This window comes from Protopterus annectens, chromosome 15.part0 (genome assembly GCF_019279795.1).
Source record: "Protopterus annectens isolate FY-2018-M chromosome 15.part0, PAN1.0, whole genome shotgun sequence".
NCBI classification, from domain to species: domain Eukaryota; kingdom Metazoa; phylum Chordata; order Ceratodontiformes; family Protopteridae; genus Protopterus; species Protopterus annectens.
The window spans coordinates 23495092-23520431 of record NC_056749.1 but is presented as its reverse complement, the minus strand read 5'-3'; the positions used below and the strand labels follow the sequence as shown (position 1 = coordinate 23520431).

General features: G+C 40.1%; 1 protein-coding gene across 1 annotated transcript in view; it reads right to left on the bottom strand.

Moving 5' to 3' along the window:
- RLN3 (relaxin 3) overlaps positions 1-23654 on the bottom strand; it is a 63088-nt gene extending 39434 nt beyond the window's left edge. The window contains exon 1 of the mRNA XM_044057049.1: positions 23365-23654. Coding sequence (XP_043912984.1) covers positions 23365-23539 — 175 coding nt within the window. The 5' untranslated portion in view covers positions 23540-23654. The remainder of the gene's footprint in view (positions 1-23364) is intronic.
- Positions 23655-25340: the final 1686 nt, after the last annotated feature.

Genomic DNA, 25340 nt, shown 5'->3' with positions numbered 1-25340 from the left:
GTAACACTAAACAGATTTGTGTACAAATTATCATCATAACATAGTTAGTAGAGATAACCCCTGACAATATTGTAACACTAAACAGATGTGTAGAAATTATCGTCATAACATAGAGATAACCCCTGATGACATTGTAACACTAAACAGATTTGTGTACAAATTGTCATCATAACAGTTAGTAGAGATACCCCCTGACACCCCTGATGATATTGTAACACTAAACAGGATTTGTGTGCAAATTACACTCAGGAAGCTGTTTACATGCTTACAGCAAACAAGTCTCTCTGTACCAGGTAAGGACTTTTTCCCCTGATTCATTCTTCAGATGATGCGGACTTTTACTGCCCAGTACAGTGTGCACTGGTGTCCACTCCACTCCACTGTGTCTCAGTGCATCTACTCTGGGATGCCTTTGCTTTTCTATAAATGTCAGGTACACAGCTGGGTCAGTGTTTCACCGCACCCAGCAAAAGAGTGCAGTCCATTCAATGTCCATCTCTGTTTGGCGTAGTTTTCCCGATTTCATGCCTGAGCTCACCTTGTTAGTTTTGTAAATGACACTACACTGCTGTTAAACAAACACAGTAGTTAGAAAAGTTTTTCTGACTGAATGTAGACTTTGCATGTTTCTAGATTAGCCAATTAGCCAATTACAGTCCCTGTGTCTCCTTATGGCTAGCTGTTTTGTACTAAATATCATGCAGAATATGTCAGTCATGTGACTCTTCCTTACTTTTGTCCACCCTTACTGTATTCTACCACATTTTGCCTACAGATTGACTGTTCTAATGCGGTTAACAAGTAAGCAACTCATTAATTAGGCAACGCAGTGTCGTTTAGTCTGATTCTTTTCATGCAGCAGACAAACCCAGTTGAACTATGTTTACAGCCCTGACCCCTGGCTGAACTATGTTTAGAGCCCTGACCCCTGGCTGAACTATGTTTAGAGCCCTGACCCCTGGCTGAACTATGTTTAGAGCCCAGACCCCTGTACTGCCCACTGTACCCCTGCTTAAGTAAAGCTCAGGTCTCTGAGCCAGGTTATCTCACTCTGGTCTGTAATGAGAACAATGGCTTGCTTTTAAAATTGTTGTCCTCATTTCTAAAAGCTTATTTAATGTGGAAAAAACAGCCACGGACATCAGAAATATGTATGGACAGCGACAGAGGAGCTTTTCAAATGTAGCGGTTTTCTATTGACAGTCGGGTAGTCTCCTTAGTTACAATGTTAAATTAAAATTCAACCACAGTTACTGTGAAATAACAGTACACCACTTCAGTATGAGGAAGGAAAGTACTTTGTTATGGTTAGGGTGCTTTTGTTCTGACAAGGCAAATTTTACTTCTTCATCTTCCACAAGCACTTTCTCAAAGATTACTGACTATCCACTTGTATGCAGATCGCCCAAGACTGAGGTTTGAATTCTGCAGCCAGCACTGAATCATTAAAAGGCTCTGCAATCTCTTTCTTCAAAATGCTTTTAATACTTTTCCAGGGCTAGGTTGCTCCATTGTGCATCCTAAACCTTATTGTCTGTCTTCAGGGTGACATTTGCTGAGGACTAGAACAGGAAAAAGGATCCTCAGACTCTGTAGTGGCAATGTGTCCCACTTATGCTGCCCTTAATGAATTCTGTGTCCGGAAATGACTCCTTTGTACTTGTACACTCGATTTGTATTCTAACTGATAATTAATTCATTTATTTATTTATTTATTTTTATTTTTGGCTCCTCACAGCTGACCACTCCCAGCACCTCTCCTCATTCACATGGGTCTACCTAAACTAACTAGCCACCTCTGGACTAATTACGACCCACGCTTGGGGCCTATGAGGAGTTTGGGGCACCTGTAGCAGAATGATTTTGCTGCCAAGGAATGTTTTCTCTTACTTTCCACCCACTGTGCTTCTCCCTGCAGCTGGGTTTATCAGAGGTCAGTTGTGCTGCAACACTTTTCACTTTCACAAGAGTCTGACATCAGCAAGATGCCCTGTCCACCCCTAGACAACATCTCATAGTTGTTTTCCTGGCCTCCATCAGGGAATTGCAACCCCCCCCCCCCGGATAGGTATGCCCATGCTCTGTGACTGGGCTGTCAGGCAATTGCTTGCCTGGGCTGTGCTCGGGGATTTATTCTATTCAGTCTTAGGGTCACAGAGTATCAAACTCTATCCTGGCAAGCAGTGTGTCTGAAGAAGAGAATAAGTTCTGGAGAGGATGCCACTCTGTGGTATATAAACATACATTCATCACGTAGGATTACACATTGATCCAGCAGCATTTAGGAGGTGCATCCATCATTGTCATAGTGGTCACTAACTCTAAGCGTATGGCCTAAAGTCCATGGTTGTGTGTAAACGTATGGCCTAAAGTCCATGGTTGTGTGTACTGATATTTATGTGCAACATAAAGGGATACTGTAGTTTGGATGAGACATTAAACCAGGGCCTGTTTTACATACCTTAGCACTACCCAAATGGAAGTAAAGGAACCCATGATGCCACCTGGCCGTAGAGAATTCCTCCTGAGCCTTGATCATCATTTGTTTTCCATAAAAATGGATGCCCCCTATGTCTGGGTGACAGTGTGGAGTCTAGTTATCGATGCCCCCTTTGTGTGGGTGACAGTGTGGAGTCTAATTATCGATGCCCCCTTTGTGTGGGTGACAGTGTGGAGTCTAATTATCGATGCCCCCTGTGTGTGTGTGACAGTGTGGAGTCTAATTATCGATGCCCCCTTTGTGTGGGTGACAGTGTGGAGTCTAATTATCGATGCCCCCTTTGTGTGGGTAACAGTGTGGAGTCTAATTATTGATGCCCCCTTTGTGTGGGTGACAGTGTGGAGTCTAGTTATCATTGCCCCCTATGTGTGGGTGACAGTGTGGAGTCTAATTATCGATGCCCCCTTTGTGTGGGTGACAGTGTGGAGTCTAGTTATCGTTGCCCCCTGTGCGTGGGTGACAGTGTGGAGTCTAATTATTGATGCCCCCTGTGTGTGGGTGACAGTGTGGAGTCTAGTTATCGTTGCCCCCTGTGTGTGGGTGACAGTGTGGAGTCTAATTATCGATGCCCCCTTTGTGTGGGTAACAGTGTGGAGTCTAGTTATCATTGTCCCTTGTGTGTGGGTGACAGTGTGGAATCTAGATATTGATGCCCCCTGTGTGTGGGTGACAGTGTGGAGTCTAGTTATCATTGCCCCCTGTGTGTGGGTGACAGTGTGGAGTCTAATTATCGATGCCCCCTTTGTGTGGGTAACAGTGTGGAGTCTAGTTATCATTGCCCCCTGTGTGTGGGTGGCAGTGTGGAATCTAGATATTGATGCCCCCTGTGTGTGGGTGACAGTGTGGAGTCTAGTTATCGATGCCCCCTTTGTGTGGGTAACAGTGTGGAGTCTAGTTATCATTGCCCCCTGTGTGTGGGTGACAGTGTGGAGTCTAGTTATCGTTGCCCCCTGTGTGTGGGTGACAGTGTGGAGTCTAATTATTGATGCCCCCTTTGTGTGGGTAACAGTGTGGAGTCTAGTTATCATTGCCCCCTGTGTGTGGGTGGCAGTGTGGAATCTAGATATTGATGCCCCCTGTGTGTGGGTGACAGTGTGGAGTCTAGTTATCGATGCCCCCTTTGTGTGGGTAACAGTGTGGAGTCTAGTTATCATTGCCCCCTGTGTGTGGGTGGCAGTGTGGAATCTAATTATCGATGCCCCCTTTGTGTGGGTAACAGTGTGGAGTCTAGTTATCATTGCCCCCTGTGTGTGGGTGACAGTGTGGAGTCTAATTATCGATGCCCCCTTTGTGTGGGTAACAGTGTGGAGTCTAGTTATCATTGCCCCCTGTGTGTGGGTGGCAGTGTGGAATCTAATTATCGATGCCCCCTGTGTGTGGGTAACAGTGTGGATTCTAGTTATCATTGTCCCTTGTGTGTGGGTGACAGTGTGGAATCTAGATATTGATGCCCCCTATGTGTGGGTGACAGTGTGGAGTCTAGTTATCATTGTCCCTTGTGTGTGGGTGACAGTGTGGAATCTAGATATTGATGCCCCCTATGTGTGGGTGACAGTGTGGAGTCTAGTTATCTTTGCTCCCTGTGTGTGGGTGACAGTGTGGAGTCTAGTTATCAATATATACTTTCCAGTTAGTTCACTACATATACATATGATATGCATATTATGCATACACATGTGTGTGTGTGCATTTTATATATATCTTTTACATCCACCTGAGCTACCACAAACTCAAGCAGATGGGACCTGAGTTTAACTTCTTATGGGTCTATTAAATGTTATCTAACATGAGCTACCACAAACTCAAGCAGATGGGACCTGAGTTTAACTTCTTATGGGTCTATTAAATGTTATCTAGCATGAGCTACCACAAACTCTAGCAGATGGGACCTGAGTTTAACTTCTTATGGGTCTATTAACTGTTATCTAACTTGCTTTTCATTGACCTACAACATGTCTAATCATAGTTATTGCAAACTGCATTCACTGAGCGTGTATGTCATTGTAATCTGCCTTATCATACCTTGCTATAAATAGCTACAGAGCCTGAGGTAATACTGTCATTGTACCTTAATTTACAGTTACGCTTTTATGTGACACCCCAGTGTGTGGGAGGGTTCAATTTCTGTACACCCTGACTTAGTATATATATTAACTCAAGGATTCCAGTATCCTGGATAGAAAGGAAAAGCCCACATACAGTGAATCACTGCCAGAGTGGTAACACAGAATGCACCGACAGTGATTACAACGTATCACAGAATGCACCGGCAGTGATTACAACGTATCACAGAATGCACCGACAGTGATTACAACATAACACAGAATGCACTGACAGTGATTACAACATAACACAGAATGCACCAACAGTGATTACAATGTATCACAGAATGTACCAACAGTGATTGCAACGTATCACAGAATGCACCAACAGTGCTTACAATGTATCACAGAATGCACCAACAGTGATTACAACATAACACAGAATGCACCAACAGTGATTACAGTGTATCACAAAATGTGCCAACAGTGATTACAATGTAACAGAACACACCGACAGTGATTACTATATATCACAGAATGCACCGACAGTGATTACAATGAATCACAGAATGCACTGACAGCAATTACTACATATCACAAAATGTACTGACAGTGATTACAACCCACCAGTTTCATTTTATAGACTGTAGAATTGTTAGCAGTATTAAATTGTGTACTCCATTCACATATAATACACTGTTATCGACTCCAGCCTTGATACTCGCATGTTGTGATAAAAGCAAAAATTGATAAAAAAAACACACATCACTAAATGAAACAGATGCACACTAAGTTTCAGAGATGCCATATGTATGTATGTACTTGTCTGAATAAGCATGTATGTGTCTATGTATGCGCCTATGCATGTATAAATAGCAAAAGCTTCTGCAATGCTTTGCTGCAGGATAGGAACATAGGCAGAGATATCACTATGTGTGGACATTCCTGTGCTACAGGACATGAATCTGGACTTCAGGTGTAGCTATATGTAGATGCAATGCTGGGCTACAGGGCACGGAACTGGCCTGTAGCATTCCTATGACGCAGGACAGGAACCTTGGCTACAGTAGAAGCACAGTTGTGTTATAGGGCTGGAACCTTGACTACTTGTGGTCAAGAAGCTTCCTGCAGTACAGGTGTAGGTACCAGAAGAAATCCTGTTGTGCTGCGAAGCACGAACCTGGACTACAGGTGTAGCTACCAGTAGGAATCCTGCTATGCTGCAGGGCACGGATCTGGACTACAGGTATAACTATGATTAGGAACCCTGCTGTGCTGCAGAGCAGGGACCTGGACTTCAGGTGTAGCTACCAGTAGACACTCTGCTGTGCTGCAGGGCATGGATTTGGACTACAGGTGTAGACATATAGGAGCCTCGCTGTTCTGCAGGGCATGGACATGGAGTACAGGTGTAGCTACCATTAGAAACCCTGCTGTGCTGCAGGGCAGGGACCTAGCTACAGGTGTAGCTACAGATAGAAACCCCGTTGTGTTGCAGAGCATGGACCTGGTATACAGGTGTAGCTACCAGTAGGAACCCTGCTGTTCTGCAGGGCATGGACATGGAGTACAGGTGTAGCTACCAGTAGGAACCCTGCTGCGCTGCAGAGCAGGGACCTAGCTACAGGTGTAGCTACAGATAGGAACCTCACTGTGCTGCAGGGCATGGACTTGGTATATAGGTGTAGCTACCAGTAGGAACCCCGCTGTTCTGCAGGGCACGGACCTGGTATACTGGTGTAGCTACCAGTAGGAACACTGCTGTGCTGCAGGGCACGGGCCTGGTATACAGGTGTAGCTACCAGTAGGAACCCCACTGTTCTGCAGGGCATGGACGTGGTATACAGGTGTAGCTACCAGTAGGAACCCCACTGTTCTGCAGGGCATGGACCTAGTATAGCAGTGTAGCTACCGGTAGGAACCCCACTATGCTGCAAGGCATGGACCTGGTATACAGGTGTAGCTACCGGTAGGAACCCCACTGTTCTGCAGGGCACAAACTTGGTATACAGGTGAAGCTACCAGTAGGAATCCCACTGTGCTGCAGGGCACATACCTGGTATACAGGTGTAGCTGCCAGTAGGAACCCTGCTGTGCTTCAGGGCATGGACCTGGTATACAGGTGTAGCTACCAGTAGGAACCCCACTGTGCTGCAGGGCACGAACCTGGTATACAGCTGTAGCTGGTAGTTTTATTGCTTTATTATCTAACAAATTTCACCACTTTTTGTAGGCATTTTTTGCACAAAGTGTATTGAACACACACACTGTGATTTTATAGGTTCTATTTATTTATTTACCCATTTTAACATAGATTTTCTAAAAAGATTTCCAGGATTGATTAATGATGTATCAATGTTTTTTAAAGTTTTTTAATGTTGATTAATGGTTCTTAATGCTTTTTAACATTTTACTGTTCCACAGAAGTGTTTTTATCATTGCATGGCTTACAATTTTTTAAAAGCATGGCTCAGTGGCTCTGTTAGCACTAGGTTACTAATTAACAATGTATTTGCCTATTAATTTATTTGCCTATCAATTAAGCTGTTAACACATTTGATCATGTGATATTATTACTTGTAGTATATAAACTTGTGTTTTTGTGAGTGCAAACTCATCTTGAAAAAGCCTGGTACTGATCCAGGCAAAAACGCTTGATGTCATATGTTTTTTGTCTTTTATTTTGAATAAATTTGGCAGTGAGCTACAGTTGAACTGATTCGCCTTTCTCCTTTGCTCTGGATTTTGATATTCATTGGTTTGGAGTTTTTTTTGGTTACTGGTAGGAACCCCACTGTGCTGCAGGGCATGAACCTGGTATACAGGTGTAGCTACCGGTAGGAACTTCACTGTGCTGCAGGGTATAGACCTGAACTATAGGTGTAGCTACCACTAGGAACCTCACTGTGCTGCAGGGCAGGGACCTGGGCTACAGGTGTAATTGTTGGAGTCTCAGCAGCTGGCAGTATTAGTGTCAGGCTTCATGGTAACAAAGCCATCACTGTTTTTACCAGTATTTTTCAAAACTGGATTATCAGCCCTCTGATGCCAAAAGTTCTGCCCTGGGCTGCACTTTTTCTGAGCCATACCCAAGTATCTGTCAATCTGCGTTAATACATATAAAGTAACTGATTGACGTTTGTGCAGATCAGAGTTAGAAGACTTCTCTTGCACTGACTCCTGTAACCACTGGTGAGCTGTAACCCCGTAGAAAATCTTGCTTTTACTTATATGCTTTGTGTGCCCAGTTAGACTGCCCAATCTGACATGTCTGCATTTCTAGGGTTTCAGGATGAAGTTAGACTACTACTGCTTTGTTTTAACCTTCCTGCAGAAGGATCATCTGAGACTGAAACAGTAATTTTTCACAAACACGAGCATTGTACAAAAACTACCAGAAAATCAACAATGCATTTGTATTCCTTTTCTTTAGGCAAAATAAAAGGACTAACTCTTGGTTCAGAAGGATGTGGATTCTTATCTCACACCAGGTAGTTGATTTCAGTCTCCATTACTGAGAGTGCAGTACAGCATAAGGGGGTGCTGCTCTCCTGAGTGTCCAGTTCTTCATATAAGATGTTAAGCAGAGGCCCCATCTGTCTAGAGTTGGTGATAGCTTACATGGGTATCAAACATCCCTCAGCAATTATCTTATCAAAATGGGGGGGGTGGGTGCCCTGATCAAAATTCCACTAGTCGGTGTGAATACCACCTTGGGTTTTCCCTGAAAAGAGGCCGTTGGCCTAGTGGGTTAAACTGATGAAAAAAGTGTAAATAAATTAAAATGAATCTTGCACATAGAAAATTAGGAAAGTGCAACATGTAAAACATCCAACATTTTGGAGATTCAGGTATTTGGTGCAATGGTTTTTCTAGGGAAATTAGTCTGACCTTAGTGTGACATGGTGACTGCACCCAGACAGCAACCTGAGACTTTACCTGCTGCACCTCCACAACTAGGATGACATTTCTCAATATAAAGGTTACCAGAGGGAAACGTTGAACCTTCTGTAGCTCTGAAGGAAGCAGGTCTCCTGGACTGCTAACTCAGAGGAGCTCGCCTTGAGCTAGAGTCCAGATTACTGAGATGTCTCAGCTAAGATACCTGGGAAATGAAGTGCAACTGTAGAAGTCAGAAGGTGCATTCTGTTTAGATTTCATATTACTGAGGCGTGGACTGGAAATGTCTCAGCTGAGATAGCTGGGAAATTAAGTGTAACTGGGGAAGTCAGAAGGTGTATTCTGGTTAGATTCCAGCTTACTATGGAGTGGACTGGAGATGTCTCAGCTAAGATACCTGGGAAATGAAGTGCAACTGTAGAAGTCAGAAGGTGCATTCTGGTTAGATTCCAGATTACTGAGGCATTGACTGGAGATGTCTCAGCTAAGATACCTGGGAAATGAAGTGCAACTGTAGAAGTCAGAAGGTGCATTCTGGTTAGATTCCAGATTACTATGGAGTGGACTGGAGATGTCTCGGCCTAGATATCTGCAAAATGAAGTGCAACTACAGAAGTCAGAAGGTGCATTCTGGTTAGATTCCAGATTACTGAGGCATGGACTGGAGACTTCTTAGCTAAGACAACTGGGAAATGAAGTGCAACTGTAGAAGTCAGAAGGTGCATTCTGGTTAGATTCCAGATTACTGAGGCATGGACTGGAGATGTCTCAGCTAAGATACCTGGGAAATGAAGTGCAACTGTAGAAGTCAGAAGTTGCATTCTGGTTAGATTACAGATTACTGAGTCATGGACTGGTGACGTCTCAGCTAAGATATCTGGGAAATGAAGTGCAACTGTAGAAGTCCTAAGGTGCATTCTGGCATCAGGAAGGACGCCTGTTGGTTGTTTAAGCCAATGGAGGCAGGAAGAGGACTGTTGCGGCCTAAAGAAGTAAACCTGTTACTACCATTAGTCTAGAGGGACTGAAAGGAACTGCTTCTGCAGTATGCCTGTGTGCTGCTCTCTCTCTAAGCCAGAATGACCTTTGGAATGCTATCCTGTACAGTGTGCTAACATGCAGTGAATAATGTTTTTGTACTTTTTAAGCTATTATTATTAATTCAGCAAGCAAACCTTACATCTACACAGCTTTGTAAAACTGTTTTCACCTATGCAATGCCTGCAAATTTGATGAAAAGTGTTCGCATGCCTGTAACCACACTTAACTTGTGCAACTCTATTCATGATCTTAGAAAACATGAAATTTGATGAAATGTGTTCTCATGCCTGTAACCACACTTAACATGTGCAACACTATTCATGATCTTAGAAAACTTTATTTTGTGCTTCATTTTATTGCTAATTTCACTCAGAGCTGTCATTTTGCACAGAGCCTGTCCTCGGACAAACTTTTAACCTGCAAACTTGAAAGTTCACTTATGCTAGACAAATTTAGTGCTTTAGTTTTTTTGGCTCAGAATATGCCTGGAGTCTCTCTTGAGTACTACTAACTTTTTCTGTCTCCATTTTATTTATTTTTAAACATCTTTATTGAATTATCACTTGTGACAAAGGTACATTTACATTTATATAAACGTAATCAAACTGTATTAAGTTAAAATTAACAAACATTATGCTACACATATATTGCTATATATCATATAACCTAAGCAACATTACATAAATTATTCAATTTCTGCCCCTTTTTTTTAAAACAAGAAACATCCATACCTATCAACTGTACAGACTTTTGCAGAATTTCCAGATTTTTGCCTCACATTTTTGGTCTGATTAAACTGTGGTTTTCTGGCAAATCGGTAAATCATTGAGAGTTGAAGTGAGAAAATATTGACATACATTTGAGTTTGACTTCAAGCCATTCAGAAAATTAATGCCAATGCAATAGCTATTATTCTATCAACTTTCCAAGTTTGTAAGAGAAATATTTATAAAGTGTCTCTATTTTTGGGCGTTTGCCCCCCCCCCCCATTATTTATGACTTTGTCCAGATTTTTTTGTTGTAAGAGATTGAGAGGTATGGAAACATATTTATTAAACCATCACTTATGACATAAGCAATCATACATTTATATAAATAAAAACAAACCACACCAACACAATCCTAGTTGCAAGCATTTTACATCACAAACCATACTGACACACTCCCAGTTGCAAACATTATACATCACTTATAATGTGCCTAATCATTTTCAGTCAAGCATTACATAGCTCACTTAAGTCCTGCCTTCCTTTAAACCTCATTCCTCTCCTGTATGTATTATTCCCACAATTCCCATTTTCCTATGTAGTTTGCTCCTACCCTTTTCTAAAGACATCAACTCCAGTTGTTCTGTCTCTGTTACTATATTTACTACTTTTAATATAGTTTTGAACTGGACTAAGACATAAACTGAAGGCTTGTAGAAAAGTTATTAATTAATTTGTCTTGTTTAGCCTCCCCTCCCATGGCTGAACAGGAAGCGTACTCTATTTTGATGTTGGAAAAATCAGACAATCATGCTTTCTATTCCCACTTGAGGTGCTTAGATTCTTTTTCCATTACTCATAACTATAGTGCAGTAAAAGGGGGGGGTACTGAACCCCTGAGTGTGCCATCCTTCATATGTGGTGTTAAACCAAGGTCCCATCTGCCTAAGTTAGTGGTAGCTCAGGGAAATGTAAAATATCCCACAGCACTTGTCAAAAGAGTAGGAGAATTTAGCCAGTGCTGTTTGCAGATTTCCTCAAGTTGATATGAATCCTACCTCAGGTTTCCCCTGAAAAGAGGCCTAGTGAGACTAAGTGCATCAACAAAAGATAAATATAAATAAAATAAATGCAGAGAGTTTCTGGTAAACATTTGAAATGCCAGTACCGGTGTGTGTGTATCTTTCGGCTTTTCCCGGTTAGGGGTCACCACAGCGGAACTCCAGTCCGCTAATGATTGGCAGTAGAGTTTTACATGCTGGCTTGCCGGGCCTAACGCACAACCTTCAACGAAGGAACGACCACTCACGCATGGCGTCACACAGTAGACACTCTAACTGAGAATCGAACGGGCAACATCTGTGAGGCGACAACGCTACCGCAGCACCACCACAATACCGGTAACCATTTGAAATGTTGGGACCCACTAGAGCAAGTCCCAAAATGCGGAGATTGAACAGCTGTAAGATTGGACTTGCATATACTAAGTCTGAGATGCCATTTCTCAGAATATTCCCTTTTCTCTGAGATATGGCAGTCTCAGAGATGGTATATATAAGTTCAGGGGTTTAAGGAGAAGAGTAACTTTCGAGATTTGCTCTTCTTCTGTTTTTTTTTTTTGACTTTTCACCATTTGGCATTTTGAGTGTTGATATTGCAATAGGGAGCCTTCACTACCTGCTTCAGTGAGTCATGATATAGGGAGACTGTCTGGCTAAAATAACTGCCTTGCATATACCAAGTCCAAGTTGGACATTTCTTAGAATATTCCCTTTTTCATAGGTATGGTGATCTTGGAGACAGAATATATAAGTTTGGGGGTTTAAAACCATACTTAAAGGAGAAGACTTTTGTTTGATATTCACTCTTTTCCTGCATTTACGCTCTTTGTTTATGTCAGCACTCAGCATTGCAAATGCCAATATTCCAAAAGGAAGCCGGGTTTCTTCTTCTCAGTCGATTTTTCAAAATAAACATGCCCTGGGATTCATTAACTCACACCTTCTTCATCCTAATTTTAGTTTTCCTACTGATTTTCTTGCCTTACATATCGAGGGGGATTCATAAGGGTTACCCCAAAACATAGGCTACATGTACACTTAGTGTAATCTTTCTGAGTGACTAGAAAGCACAAAAAATGTGGTAGGGGTGTTCTTGAATACAGACTGTGTACACTTAGTGTAGGTGTTAATTAAGAATTGGCTTGAGAGACCATTGTTGCTAATACCTGTCAACCTTTGTCAATAGTGGGTCTGACCTGGTTAACAAAAGATTAATAAATATTTATTATTTATTTATTTATCTTTTGTTAACCGGGCTAGTCCTCTGGGCTGGGGGCCCATTTTCAGTGGAGTCCCGAGGAGAAAAGCTCCACAAGCACGAGATAAAAAAGATGATGCCAAACAATAATACACATATATCATAACAAAACCAAGTTACATTGCAAGTTTCGAACATTAAAAAGGCAATTTAAAGAGAAATGTGAGTAACATTAATGCCGTGTAGAAATCATTAAAAGTATGCATTTTGTGCATGTACAACAACGAAATGATAGAGGTCGAGTTGGCAGAACAAAATAGAGGAATAGTAAGTGGAGAGCAGAGAAGAGTGAAGAATAATTGAAGAGACAGACAATAGCAAAGAGTGGCAGTTGTGTTAGTTATAGTGGGTGTAGTGGGAGGAGGGGTGGTAAAGATAGACACAGTGGAGAGAAAGAAATGAGGAGGAAAGAGTTGGGGTGGCCAAGAAAATAAGAAGTAAAACAGGAGGGCAAAATTGGGAGGAAAATTTAGTTAAGAGTGCTCAGTGGTGTAGCTACAGATCCACAAGATTGTAAGTATATATAATGTATGAAGGGAATAGTTCTAGTGTGGTAGTGGGAGATTAGGTGGGGTGGTGTCAATTGCAGGAGGGAGAGATGGCTAGGTATTTTTTCAGTTCTTTTTTGAAGAGGAGAAAAGACTGGATATGTTGTATGTTAGATGGGAGTTTGTTCCAGGTTTGAGATATGGAGCATTTTTTAAAGTAACCTGCCTATAAGTTTGATGAAGTGTTCAGTAGTGCTTGGTCAGTGCTATGGAGAAAATGTGCAGGTTTGTAGAGGGATAGGAGGGTGGACAAGGAGGGACAGTTTTAAAGTTTGTAGAAAAGAGAATGTGCAGTTTGTAGCTGTGAAAGTTGGAGTAGTTGTGGGAACTCAAGCCATTGAAGTTTTTTTTAGTGTGAGGCAGTGATGAGATTTGTAAGGGTGATTACAGGCAAATTTGGCTATCTGGTTGTAAGTTTGTTCTAGTTTGGTTAGGAGATTTTCTCTGATGTGTGTGAATATAGGGAAGACATAGCATAAGCAGGGGAGGAGATAGGCTTGGGCAAATGAGGTCCTAGCAGTGTTAGATAAGATATGTTTGTGTCTATATAGTAAACCAAATTTTTGATTGTTTTTTTTTTTATGGACTGTAGGATGTGCTGGTCAAATTTTAGCTGTTTGTCAATTGTGATTCCTAGAAGTTTTGTAGTGGAGTCTGCATAAATATTGGTGCTGTCTAGAGAAGAGACACTGAAAAAAAATTTAAGATGGGATAAAGATCTTGGGAGGAAAATAGGGAGTTTGGTTTTCTTTGGGTTAAAGATTAGTTGGTTGTCAGTTAACCAGTTAACCAGTGTTTGATGATATTAAAGGAAGTCTGTGTGAGAGAGAGTAGCTGAGTGGGGTTATCAAAGAGGGTGATAAGGGTAGAATCATCAGCATACTGGATTAGTGAAGATAAGGTGCACACAGAGCAAAGATTGTTAGTGAAAATATTAAAGAGAAGGAGGCCAAGGATTGATCCTTGGGGAACACCAGTTTGGATAGATAAAAAAGCTGAGTAGGAAGTCTGCCATTTAACAGATTGTTGTTGTTTGTTGAGATAGCTGGAAAACCAGAGGATAGTGGAGGTGGAGAGGTTTAGTTTGCATTTCTCGAGAAATTTTGAGAGGGGAAAGGATGGCTATTGGTCAATAATTGGTAGGTTCGGTGGAGTTACCTCCCTTGTGAAGTGGAATAGTATAGAAGGAGTTCCAGATCTCAGGTACTGAGGATTCTTTGACAGAATGGTTAATAAGAATTGCGATGGGATAAGCTATAGAGTCAACAGAAAGGTTAAGAAATTGTGGGAGTAGGTTGTCAAAAGAGGGTGAGCAAGGTTTCAGTTTTAGCAGAAGGGATTTGATATAGGCAGTGGAAACAGGTTTCAGGGTGAAGGCTGATTGGGGCTGGGTGGTCGAGGGGGTTAAGGGTAGTTTTTGGCTGTTGTCTGGGGGGGTATTTTTCTGATACAGTCTATAAAGTAGTTATTTAGAAGAGTGGTGGTTTCAAGATGGGTTTTGTCAAGGGAAGGGGTTGGGGATAGAGAGTTTACCAGGATGGAGTATACTGTTCAGAGTGTGCAAGATTTTTTTGGGATTAGAAAACTGGGTGGATTGGGCTTCTTGACAGAATTTTGTTTTGTCCTGAATAATAATTTTTTCAATGATGTTTCTGAGTTCTTCATATTTAAGGAGGAGAGAAGGAGATTTTGACTTAGACCATTGTTTCCAGGTATTATCTCTAAGTTTCATGGTGGAAAGGGTATATTTGGAGAGCTAGGGGGCATGATTTGGCTTGATCCTAATTTTCCTAATGGGAGCTAGGGCATTTAATATGTTTAGGAAAATTTTGTTAAATTCAAGAACGGCTTCTTTTAGAGGAAGGTTATACAGTTGATCAGGGAGAATTAGTAGTTAAAAGTTTCTGCACCGAATTTGGACAGGTTATGGCACTGTCTATAGAGGTGGGTTTTAGGGGTTTGAGAAGGGTTTTAGGGGGTTGAGAAGGTAGCCTTAGTATTGAGATAAGGAGGTGATCACTTATTGGGTCTGGTAAGGTGGGGGGATTGTGATACTGAATAGGGTTGGAAGTTAAGATCCAGTCAAGTATGGAACTGAAGTTTTTGTCTTATGTGAGTGGGAGAAGAAATAAGTTGACTGAAGCCAAATAAGTTAATAGAGGAGCTGGTGTTGGGGAGAGCTTATTGCAATCAATATTAACATCATCTAGTATGATTGTTTCATATGATATATTCTGGGAGAGCCACGGTAAGATATTTTCAAGGATTGGAATGTTGTTGCCAGGGGGTATGTAGCTTGATACTATGGCCAGTTTTTTTTTATGAGGGTTGAGATAATAGTTAAAAAAGATAAGTTCTGCTGGGGAGAAGTCTGGGACTGGTAAGGAGAGGGGGAGAGATTAAGTTATTCTGAGTATAAGATGGTGACACCTCCTCCTTTTTTAGAAAGTCTATCCTGCCAGAAGATGTTATATCTGGGAGGTAAAATGTCTGGGCTTGTATATGTGGTTTTCAAGTTTCTGAGAGAGTTAAGATGTGGAGAGAGTGGTGGGCAGTCCAAGCATGAAATTCTGTTATTTTGTTTTGAAAACTTTGTAGATTTATGAAATAGAGTGATAGGTATTTAGGTGGAGAGGCGAGGGGTTGGTACCTTGTGTACGTGGCAGTAATGGCAGTGTTGGTGGGAGGGGATGGACCAGGGTTGGGTGGATGTCCCCATCTGGTAAAATTGTAGTAGGAAGTAGTGTTAGTTTGGTGATAAAAGTAATGTAGTAGGCAATGGATTTGGTTCTGTGTTTGGGAGAGGAGAGAGGAATGTTGAAATGTTTTAGTTTATGAAGTTGAATGTAGGAGAAATTAAACATGAATGGGGAGACAGGGAAGCACAGACTTAAATAGAAGGGGGGTACAGCGTGGGTAAGAGTGGGTGATGTTGGAGGGGATAGTAGGATAGTGTGATAGGATGACAACCCAGAGAGGAAAAGTAGGATGGGTGCTAAGAGGAGGTATAGCATGGACTGGAGACAGTTCTTAGAAAACATTGTCCCTAATTTATGCTAGAGTAGTAAACATACACATGACAAAGGCTTTATTTATCAAGACACAAGAAAATGTGCTACATGCAGTTCTGATGAGGTCCATTTACTGTAGTACATTGGCTGTCACATAGGGCCACCTGTAAGATCATTTTCCAATCAAAGGTTAGATAATGTTTCCAGCCTGTAGAAATAATTGATCTCTTGTAGTCGCACAGAAAACAGTGAGGATATCTAATGCATGCCACAATATACCCCAAGACAAATGGGACTGGCCTTGATGGTAACCATTTGAAATGTCAGGAGCAGCTAGAATGAGTCCTGAAATACAGAGACTGAATGGTTGAAAGACTGGACTTACAGATACTAAGTCTGAGATGCTATTTCCTGGAATATTCTCTTTTCTCCAAGGTATGGAGATCTCGGTATATATATATATATATATATATATATATATAATATAAATATATGTAATATATATATATATATATATATATATATATATATATATATATATATATATATATGGGGTGCACTGAAGGCTTGCCTCCCCCCCACAAAAAGAAGTTTTAAGGAAAAGAGCGATCTTTGAGATTCACTCCTCTTGTGTTTTCTGTTGTTTTTTTCGGCATTTCAAGCGCTGGTTCATGTAGTTTTTTCTGTATTTTTATTATAACATGATCCCAGCAGACTCCCACTTTAGTTCCCTGGTAATTAGCAGAATTATGCCCCTGCATTTATATATGTTCCACGATAGCTTCCTGTAGGAGCATGCATTAGTACACATTAGTATCTGTGGGTATAGATTAGTACACATTAGTATCTGTGGGTATAGATTAGTGCACATTAGTATCTGTGGGTACAGATTAGTACACATTAGTATCTGTGGGTATAGATTAGTACACATTAGTATCTGTGGGTATAGATTAGTACACATTAGCATCTGTGGGTATAGATTAGTACACATTAGTATCTATGGGTGTAGATTAGTACAGATTAGTATCTGTGGGTATAGATTAGTACACATTAGTATCTCTGGGTGTAGATTAGTACACATTAGTATCTGTGGGTATAGATTAGTACACATTAGTATCTGTGGGTGTAGATTAGTATACATTAGTATCTGTGGGTATAGATTAGTACACATTAGTATCTCTGGGTATAGACATTTTGTAGAAACATGTTTCACAGTATTTTACTTTGATGAACAGTTTCCTTGGAAATATCATTTAATGATAACTTGATTTTGAAGGAAAATAACAAAATGTTTTCCTGAAGGGGGAGACAGTGACCCTCACATTCGTTGTGTAGAGGCCACCTTTAAAAAAGTGTCTATATCACATTATCGAACTTCCAAAATATCGAACACCATAAGCTTGAACTTGGAAGTTCGAAATGTGATATAATCGAAACCTCAGAACAGCAAATTCTTTCCCAGGAAAAAAAAATCGCTGTTCCGAGAAACACGCACACAACACAAGCACACCACAAACCTATGTCTAATGTGGCAAGCTTCACCCCCCACACCCCCCTACTTAAATATACCAACTCCGAGATTGCACCACAGTGGAGGAAATAGTGAAGCCGTGGAACGGCCCACTGAATTCTTGCCAGCAGTTTCGATATTTTCAACGTTCGCGGTTCCACGCTCTATGTAATGCCATTCGTAATCATCAGCTTTCGCAGTTATGATATACACCCTTAAAATATGCTATTTTAAGACTGTTGCAAGTTAGGGAAGTAAAAATCCTGTAGTTTCACACTGATGTCTGAGTGCAGATGCTGCACTCAGGAAAGTGCTTTTTCCCATTTTTGAGCAATATCATGTAACAGAGCATGTTCACCAAAATGACCTGCTTTCACTCAGAACTCATTAAGTAAACTGCTTTAGAGCAAACTATCCAAAAGGAAGCCCTGGGATCAAACCTGGAGAATGTTGGACATGTCCAACAAATTCGCACCTTAATACTTAAAACATGTTATCTACATTACCATTCCAATCTGTATGGTATGAGCACATTCAACGATATGTGTCATGAGTCATTCTTTAACATACATGCATACAAATATTTCAGACACGAATATTAATTCCCTTCTAGCCTGCCAATATACCACAACAATTGTTCCCATAATAAGCATCCAGGCTGTTCTTAAGCATATCTAAACTAGTACTTGCTTTAATGTAATTTGGTAGTCTGTTCCAAGCATCAGCTACTCTGTCAGAGAACCAATTAGTGCACGTTTCCTTCCTATAGAATCTTCTACATAGGTTGTCTGATAATTCTCTAGTACTTTTTAATAACCCCAAACATTCCCAGAAGTAGTTGTCTCTGAATACCCTTTATACTTAAACAAGATCGCATCTTAGATGTCTATAAGAGACACTTTACAAGTTCAGATATTTTAGTCTTTCATAATAACTTAAATATTCACATCATGGTTGCCTTTAGTGTATTTACATTGTACTCTTTCCAGTTTATTCACACTTGTTTTCTTATAAGGTTTTCTTATTATTATTCCAGACTCAAATTTGGGTCTAATTTAACTAACAAACAATGACTTCATCATTTCTGATTTCCTAGACTTTTTAAATCTTTTTATAAAACCTATAGTTCTATAACTATCATTAGCCAATTGGCTGATATGATAAAAAAAACTTATAGCTGAATCTACCCATGTACCTAGGTCCTAAATTAATCTAAAGTTTCAATTACTGTGTGCTGTATTAAATATTCACTTTTCAATTTATGTCTCTCAAATCTCATATGCTTAGTTTTTGATGTATTTATCAACATATTATTCTCCTGTGCCCAAATGGTCACTTTACTCAAGTTATTTTGCAGACGTGCCTTATCTGTAACACTTGTAAACAGTTTACCCAATTTCGGGTCATCTGCATATAGACTGTAGAACACCTCAGATGAAAAAGTTAGGTCTGAAAGATACAATCTAAACAAGTAAGGGCCTAGGACAGAACCCTGTGGGACACCCTGACTGTAACCAAGAATTTCAGCTGTCCAGTTGCTGTATGATACTCGCTATGTCCTATTTGTAAGCCCTGCAGCTATCCATCTTATCAAGAGTACACTGATACATAGTTCTAATTTATTAATCGGTGCTTTGTGTATGACCCTGTCAAATGCTGAAGTTAAATCTATATAAATTACATCACAGCACCATTTTTCATTCATGGCCGTTATATCGTTATAGAACTACATTAACTTAATTCCTGCGCTCTCGTTTACTCTTTATGAACACCTCGGTAAAAGAAAAATAAAAGTAGCATTCTCTGCCTTCCATGACCTAGTTTGTAAGCTTGTTTATATCTCTTACTAGTTGGGTAGTACACTTTTGCACTCTCATTTAAAGATTAGCACTGGAATATGAGTTCAGTCTTGATTTTTATCTTTATGCTGTTTTAGTATAACTGTATCTAAATGGTCATTCTATAAATGTTAAACCCTCCCCAACACACACTGTACTGGTCATACACTGCAGGGCAGTGGGTACTTGGTCACAGCTTTATTATACAAGGAGCATTCTACAGCCTGAAATGTTACATTATTTAATAGTCTTAAGTCTTCTTTACAAGTTTTGCAGGAGTCATCGTAACTCTTTTACATTCTAGCATTCTTTGCCATCAAAATGATGAATAAAAAGAAGCTTGCAACTGCTTTAGTAATTGTGGTTTTGTTTCTGTAGCTGAACTAGTAACTGCGGTTTGCTCTATTTAATTTATGGTAATTTCTTTACCACCTGACTTCATTGCTGTAGTTGTGTGGGTTTAAGTAACTCTGCACGTGCACATCCAAGGCCACAGCTGGTAGGTAAGCAGTACGTTGGTTATGTGTAGTAAGAAAACACATGTTACAAAGAATTAGTGTGTTGACATGCACTAATAGGTTCATAGCTAGTTACTACAGTTGTGGTTCAGAAGACATTTAAGGAATCTGTCCCAATTTCCCAGTTGTCCTAAGACACTGTCTGCCAACTTGTTCAAGCTCACATAGCAGGCAGTTGGGGTCTGAGGAATCAAACCTTGGACCACAGGAAGCAGCTTGTTAACAGTTGTGGTTCAGAAGACATTTAAGGGGTCTATCCCAATTTCCCAGTTGTCCTAAGGCACTGTCTGATGACTTGATCAAGCTCACATAGTAGGCAGTTGGGGTCTGAGGAATCAAACCTTAGACCACAGGAAGCAGCTTGTTAACAGCTCATTGCCTTAATCTATGAGCTAGATATGTTGAAAGAAACAGAATACAAAGGATTAGACCAGATAAAATCACTTTAGCTAACAGATCTAGGTAACTCTCTGGCATCCTCCCTGTAGGAGGAATAACAATGCCTTGTTGAAGTTTCTAGTAGTTTATTCAGTTAAGTGGAGAGATGGACAGGTGTTCAAATGCTTTAGAACAAGAACACAAGTCTGTCTCCATTCTTAACTGAATAAACTACTTGAAACTTCAGCATGGTGTCTTTATCATCCCACAGACAGGACATAGAGAGATAGAGTCTCCTATATCTGCTAGGTAAATCTGAACTAATCCTTTGTACTCTGTTTCTTGTTAGTCCTGTCACTCTCTGGGTCACAAGCGGGATACCAGGCCTGACTCGAGCTTTCTGGATTACTTCTGTTTTCAGACATCTTGAAAAGGAACTTTACGTTTTTCCACATCTCATTTGGTTAAGAGCTGAAATATCTTTGCCATTTGTTAAACTGTGAACTGTCAACAAGTTATTTCATTGCTTCCTGGTTAATTTAATATGCTATTTTGTGTTTTAAGTATTGAGTCTGAGGTCAGGTCAGCTGAGTTTGAATAAAGAGAAAAGGTGTATTTTCTTTTAAAATAAAATATATTTTCTTTTTACTTCAAGTCTCTGTCACCTCGGAGTTAGTATATTTATAGAGTGGTGTGAAATCCTTACGTTGGAGTATACAGAGGGGCATAACCCTTCTCTGAAACACGTTTTTGTTTAGTGCAGTATTGTGATTTACAATAAGTTATCTTTGTGGTGATGTGAAATTTGATGGTATTTTATGATACAGTGAGTCTGACTGCAAAAGCACTCAGTGAATCAGTATGTTGAGGCAATTGTAAGAACATAAGTGCAAGTCATATTTTGTGACAGATGTTCAGTTTAAGGTAATATCCAGAAACTGCTATTAAAGTCTTCATTTAAAAATGTCATTTCCAGTAGTAACAGAAAGAAATGCATAAACGTAGTGCTTGCTGTAAAAAAGAAGAAGAAAAAAAATACGAGTTGTACATTTATTTATTTATTTGTTAGTAGGGCAAGTGTACTGTGGAATATTTTAGCCATCACCTTGGCAAATGTAAAGGCACATGAATTCCAAGCAACACATAAGTGAACAAGGACAGACAGACTGAACAATACATACGTGTCGAGCAGTGTAAAATAAGGCAATAAAACAATATGCATTCGTATCGAACTGATGAAAGACTGATCAAGAGGAAGGCGAAACAATCAGCTGCAAATGTGGACAAGTGAACAGCAGAGCACGTTTAACAAGAAGGTAAACGCAACAGAAATGTTGACCAAGTAACATGTAAATGGGAATTACTCACAGGTGATTAAGTCTTATAATGTTCACATAGTGTTACTTAAAATGTATCGTATTGGTTAATGCTGTGAAGGTAGCCAAGCATTATGTTCCAAAGAGTGTTAGTAAAAGACTGACCAAGATTCAGTTCTTGGGTGACACTTTGATGAACAGTGATGCGTTGTTTGTGCAGAGACAGGATTCAATTTTATCACTAGCAGGATAAATCATGTGTCTGATGGCATGGATACTGCTCACTCTAAAAAGCACTGAAATGTTTTTTGTTTTTCAAAGTACCTAAAGTCTGCCAATTGTTTTTGCTGTAAGTAGTTTGGGTTATGATTGAAAATGGTCCTTGGACCAACTCGATTACCCAGTGAACAAATTCAAATAAATAAAGAAATAAATGTTGCTGATCTCTATAGTTCTTGAAATATTCAGAATTGTGGTATGTGTCTGTTACAGAAGGGTAGCAGTAAAGTTCCTGAATGGACAGATTGGAGCTGGCATCCCCACTGTAGCAGGAACAACTTCAGCCCTCTCTCTGCCTTTGGAACATTTCCATTACTGAACCTGTACACAGGTGATGAAGTCAATATTTTAGGACATATCAGTTACTATCTCCTGAATAATGAGCCCATTTGCTTGTCAAGGGAGCCCCAAGTAGAGTCTCTGATATTAAGAATTGCTGACCTTTACTCATATGGCTGCAGAGTTTCAGTGGCAGTTATTATTAATGTTATGGGTTTCAGTTCATGTACTGTACTAAAAATGTGATTTTGAGAAATGGCAGTCATACAAGGAAGGAACTTAATGTTAATATTTCTTGCTGAAATGCAGCTTTCACAATTAACAAGTATTTTCATTTCTGCAGCTTTGTTAATGCACATGTGGCTGGAAATGTTGTTAACATTTAAATGTAGAACTGGCAGTGTTTATCATTACATAATTGTTCCCACAAATCTTTAAAAACTTGGTTGCCTCAGTGTACCTCTGATCTCTGTTTTATAAATTTGACTGTTTTAATGTGTGCCCAGTTAACCTTTACAAAACCACGTTTTTACTGGCCACATTAATCGAGATGTGTTCTCCTTAGAACATCAACTGGTTATCCCAACAAATCAATATACACACAGGGGGCACCGGGCATTCATATTAATAAGTAAAACATCATGCTGTGTGGGATAAACCATAAACTAATTTTCAGTGTAACAGCTAGGAATGCCTTTGGACTCATTATTTCATGAGGGGTACGTGGTGATTGCTGGAGAAGGCAAAAAGTGGCTTCATGCAGCATCACTTGAAGAACAACATATAGAATCTGGAAATAAACACAGATGGTTTGCACTTCTCTCATATACTAAAAAAAAATGGGCTGAAAATTGAGAAACAGAGAGAAACAGCTTGTTTTTTTAACTGCCATGTCAGAGACAATACTTCCACTTCTTTATTGCATCCCATCTTCTAGAAAGAGCAGTAGATGGTAGCCCTGAAATGCTGCATGCAGAATGTCCACTTTCAGAACTGGTATATGTTGCACACTCACAGAGCTCATGCAGTGTTACAACAAAGCACTTAGCATTTACAAACTGCAAAAGAAAACACATGGAAGTGTTGAGCAGTGGACTCTTGGTACCTGTACAAACAAGATATCATAACCCTCTTCCTCTTGTTATAAGCACTAACGTCTCCACTCACCCATTTCTTACCTGTCAAACTGCTGCTTGCTCGTCTCCATCTGGATCCTCCGCAGGTAAATATTACAGCACGGATGAATTCTCTGCCACACAGTTTCACCCCATAGCTTGGGGCACGTGCCTCAGAGCTGTGCTGTAGCTCTCCAGCTAGCAGCCAGAGTGCCAATACTAGCAGTAACTTTGTCATGTCTTCTGAGTCACTTCAGAACAGGAGCAGATGATGAGCACAACAGCGGGAAAAGTTTGCACCAAGTAGCTCCAGGTACAATAAAAGTCTGCAGATGCGACAGATGTCATCTGCAGTACTATGCCTTAATATTTATACCCTCACTGATGCTGGGAGGCAAGTCCCATCCCTCCTCTTAACAAATCTGACTCACTAAATGAAGACCTGTCAGAAACACAGATTAAAAAAAGAAAAAAGCCGTGACCTTTTGCTGTTCTTTTCTGTGTTTAGAAAAATGCAGAGAGAAAAAATGGTCTGGACAAATGTATGGGCGCAAGGTTTAATTATTCCACTGAAAGCCATTGTTCAGTATGTGAACAAAAGGTACACATGAAACATGAGGTTAATCTCTCCTGGTGATATGGGTGATGACCTTTTATTGGTAATCATTGGTGGGCTTGAAATATGATAGACATCAAGTGTAATTATTTATTCAGACACTTCCTGTGATTTTTCCTAACATTTCTTGACTTGTATTTTAATGAATTTTCAGAAGGCTGGCACTTTCTGAGTTGTAGTTAAAAGGATACTGCCTTGCTGTAAACTGTGATGTACTAATACAGATGTACACAAACACAAAAAGTTAAATGAACCTCTTCCAAATAAAGTGAAACAGCTTTGTTAACACCTGTGTAGACAGCTCATTTGCTGTCCTCATAGCCATTTAAATTTTATGGCCTGAAATGCAGAAATTATATTTCAGCTGTAAAACAAAACATAACATTAAACATAGTCTGATAACTGTACACTGTAATCTTAGTTTAATCTAAAACTATATTATTCCTGTTAGCATGCAAAATGTAGTGCTGGAGCATGCTGCTAACAGCACATTGGAACTGCAGGCACAACACAAACAAGCACGCATGCACACGCGCACACATAAACAGACACACACACACGTGCGCACAGGCACACACGTACACATGCACACACACACAAGCACACACATGCACACAAGCACGCACACACAAATGCACACACACAAATGCACACACAAGCAGACACACAAATGCACACACACACAAGCACACCATGCATTATTTGCATGTATTTGATTTTTATGCATGTATCTTGAGCATGTGTGTGTGTTTTTATATATATATATACACACACACACACACACACATAAAAAAATAGATGCAGATGGACAGATAAATTTATATAGATATGCATACACATAGACATACATACATACACTCAAAACACATGCATAAGTTCAACAGTCCGAATTGACTATCACCGAACACACTTTAATGAAAGTGCTTTCACTGAAAAGCGCTTTTACTAAAGTGTGTTAAAAACACAAAAAACAAAAAAACATTAAATCGATTTTTACGCACGGGGGTAAGTACCCCTGCACCCCCCATGTGGGGTGCTGTGCCCCCCACAGCCATTTTCACTCTGAGATCGCACTACATAGGTTCATAGTTCATAGGTTCATAGGTTCATACTAGGCTATCTGCCCAAGGGCATTTATAAGCCTAGCCCATAGTTATGTGGCTTTCGCCACTACAGTGGGGAAAAGAGAATTTTCCCTTATCTGCACCATAGTACGACTAGCACAACAGGCATACTTACGCGAAAATGCTGCTTTGGTGAAAAGCATGTATGTATATATGTATGTATACATAGATATATACATATATCTATATATCTATCTATATATATATATATATATATATATATATATATATATATATATATATAATATATATATATATATATATATAAATATATACACACACACACACACACGTGCACG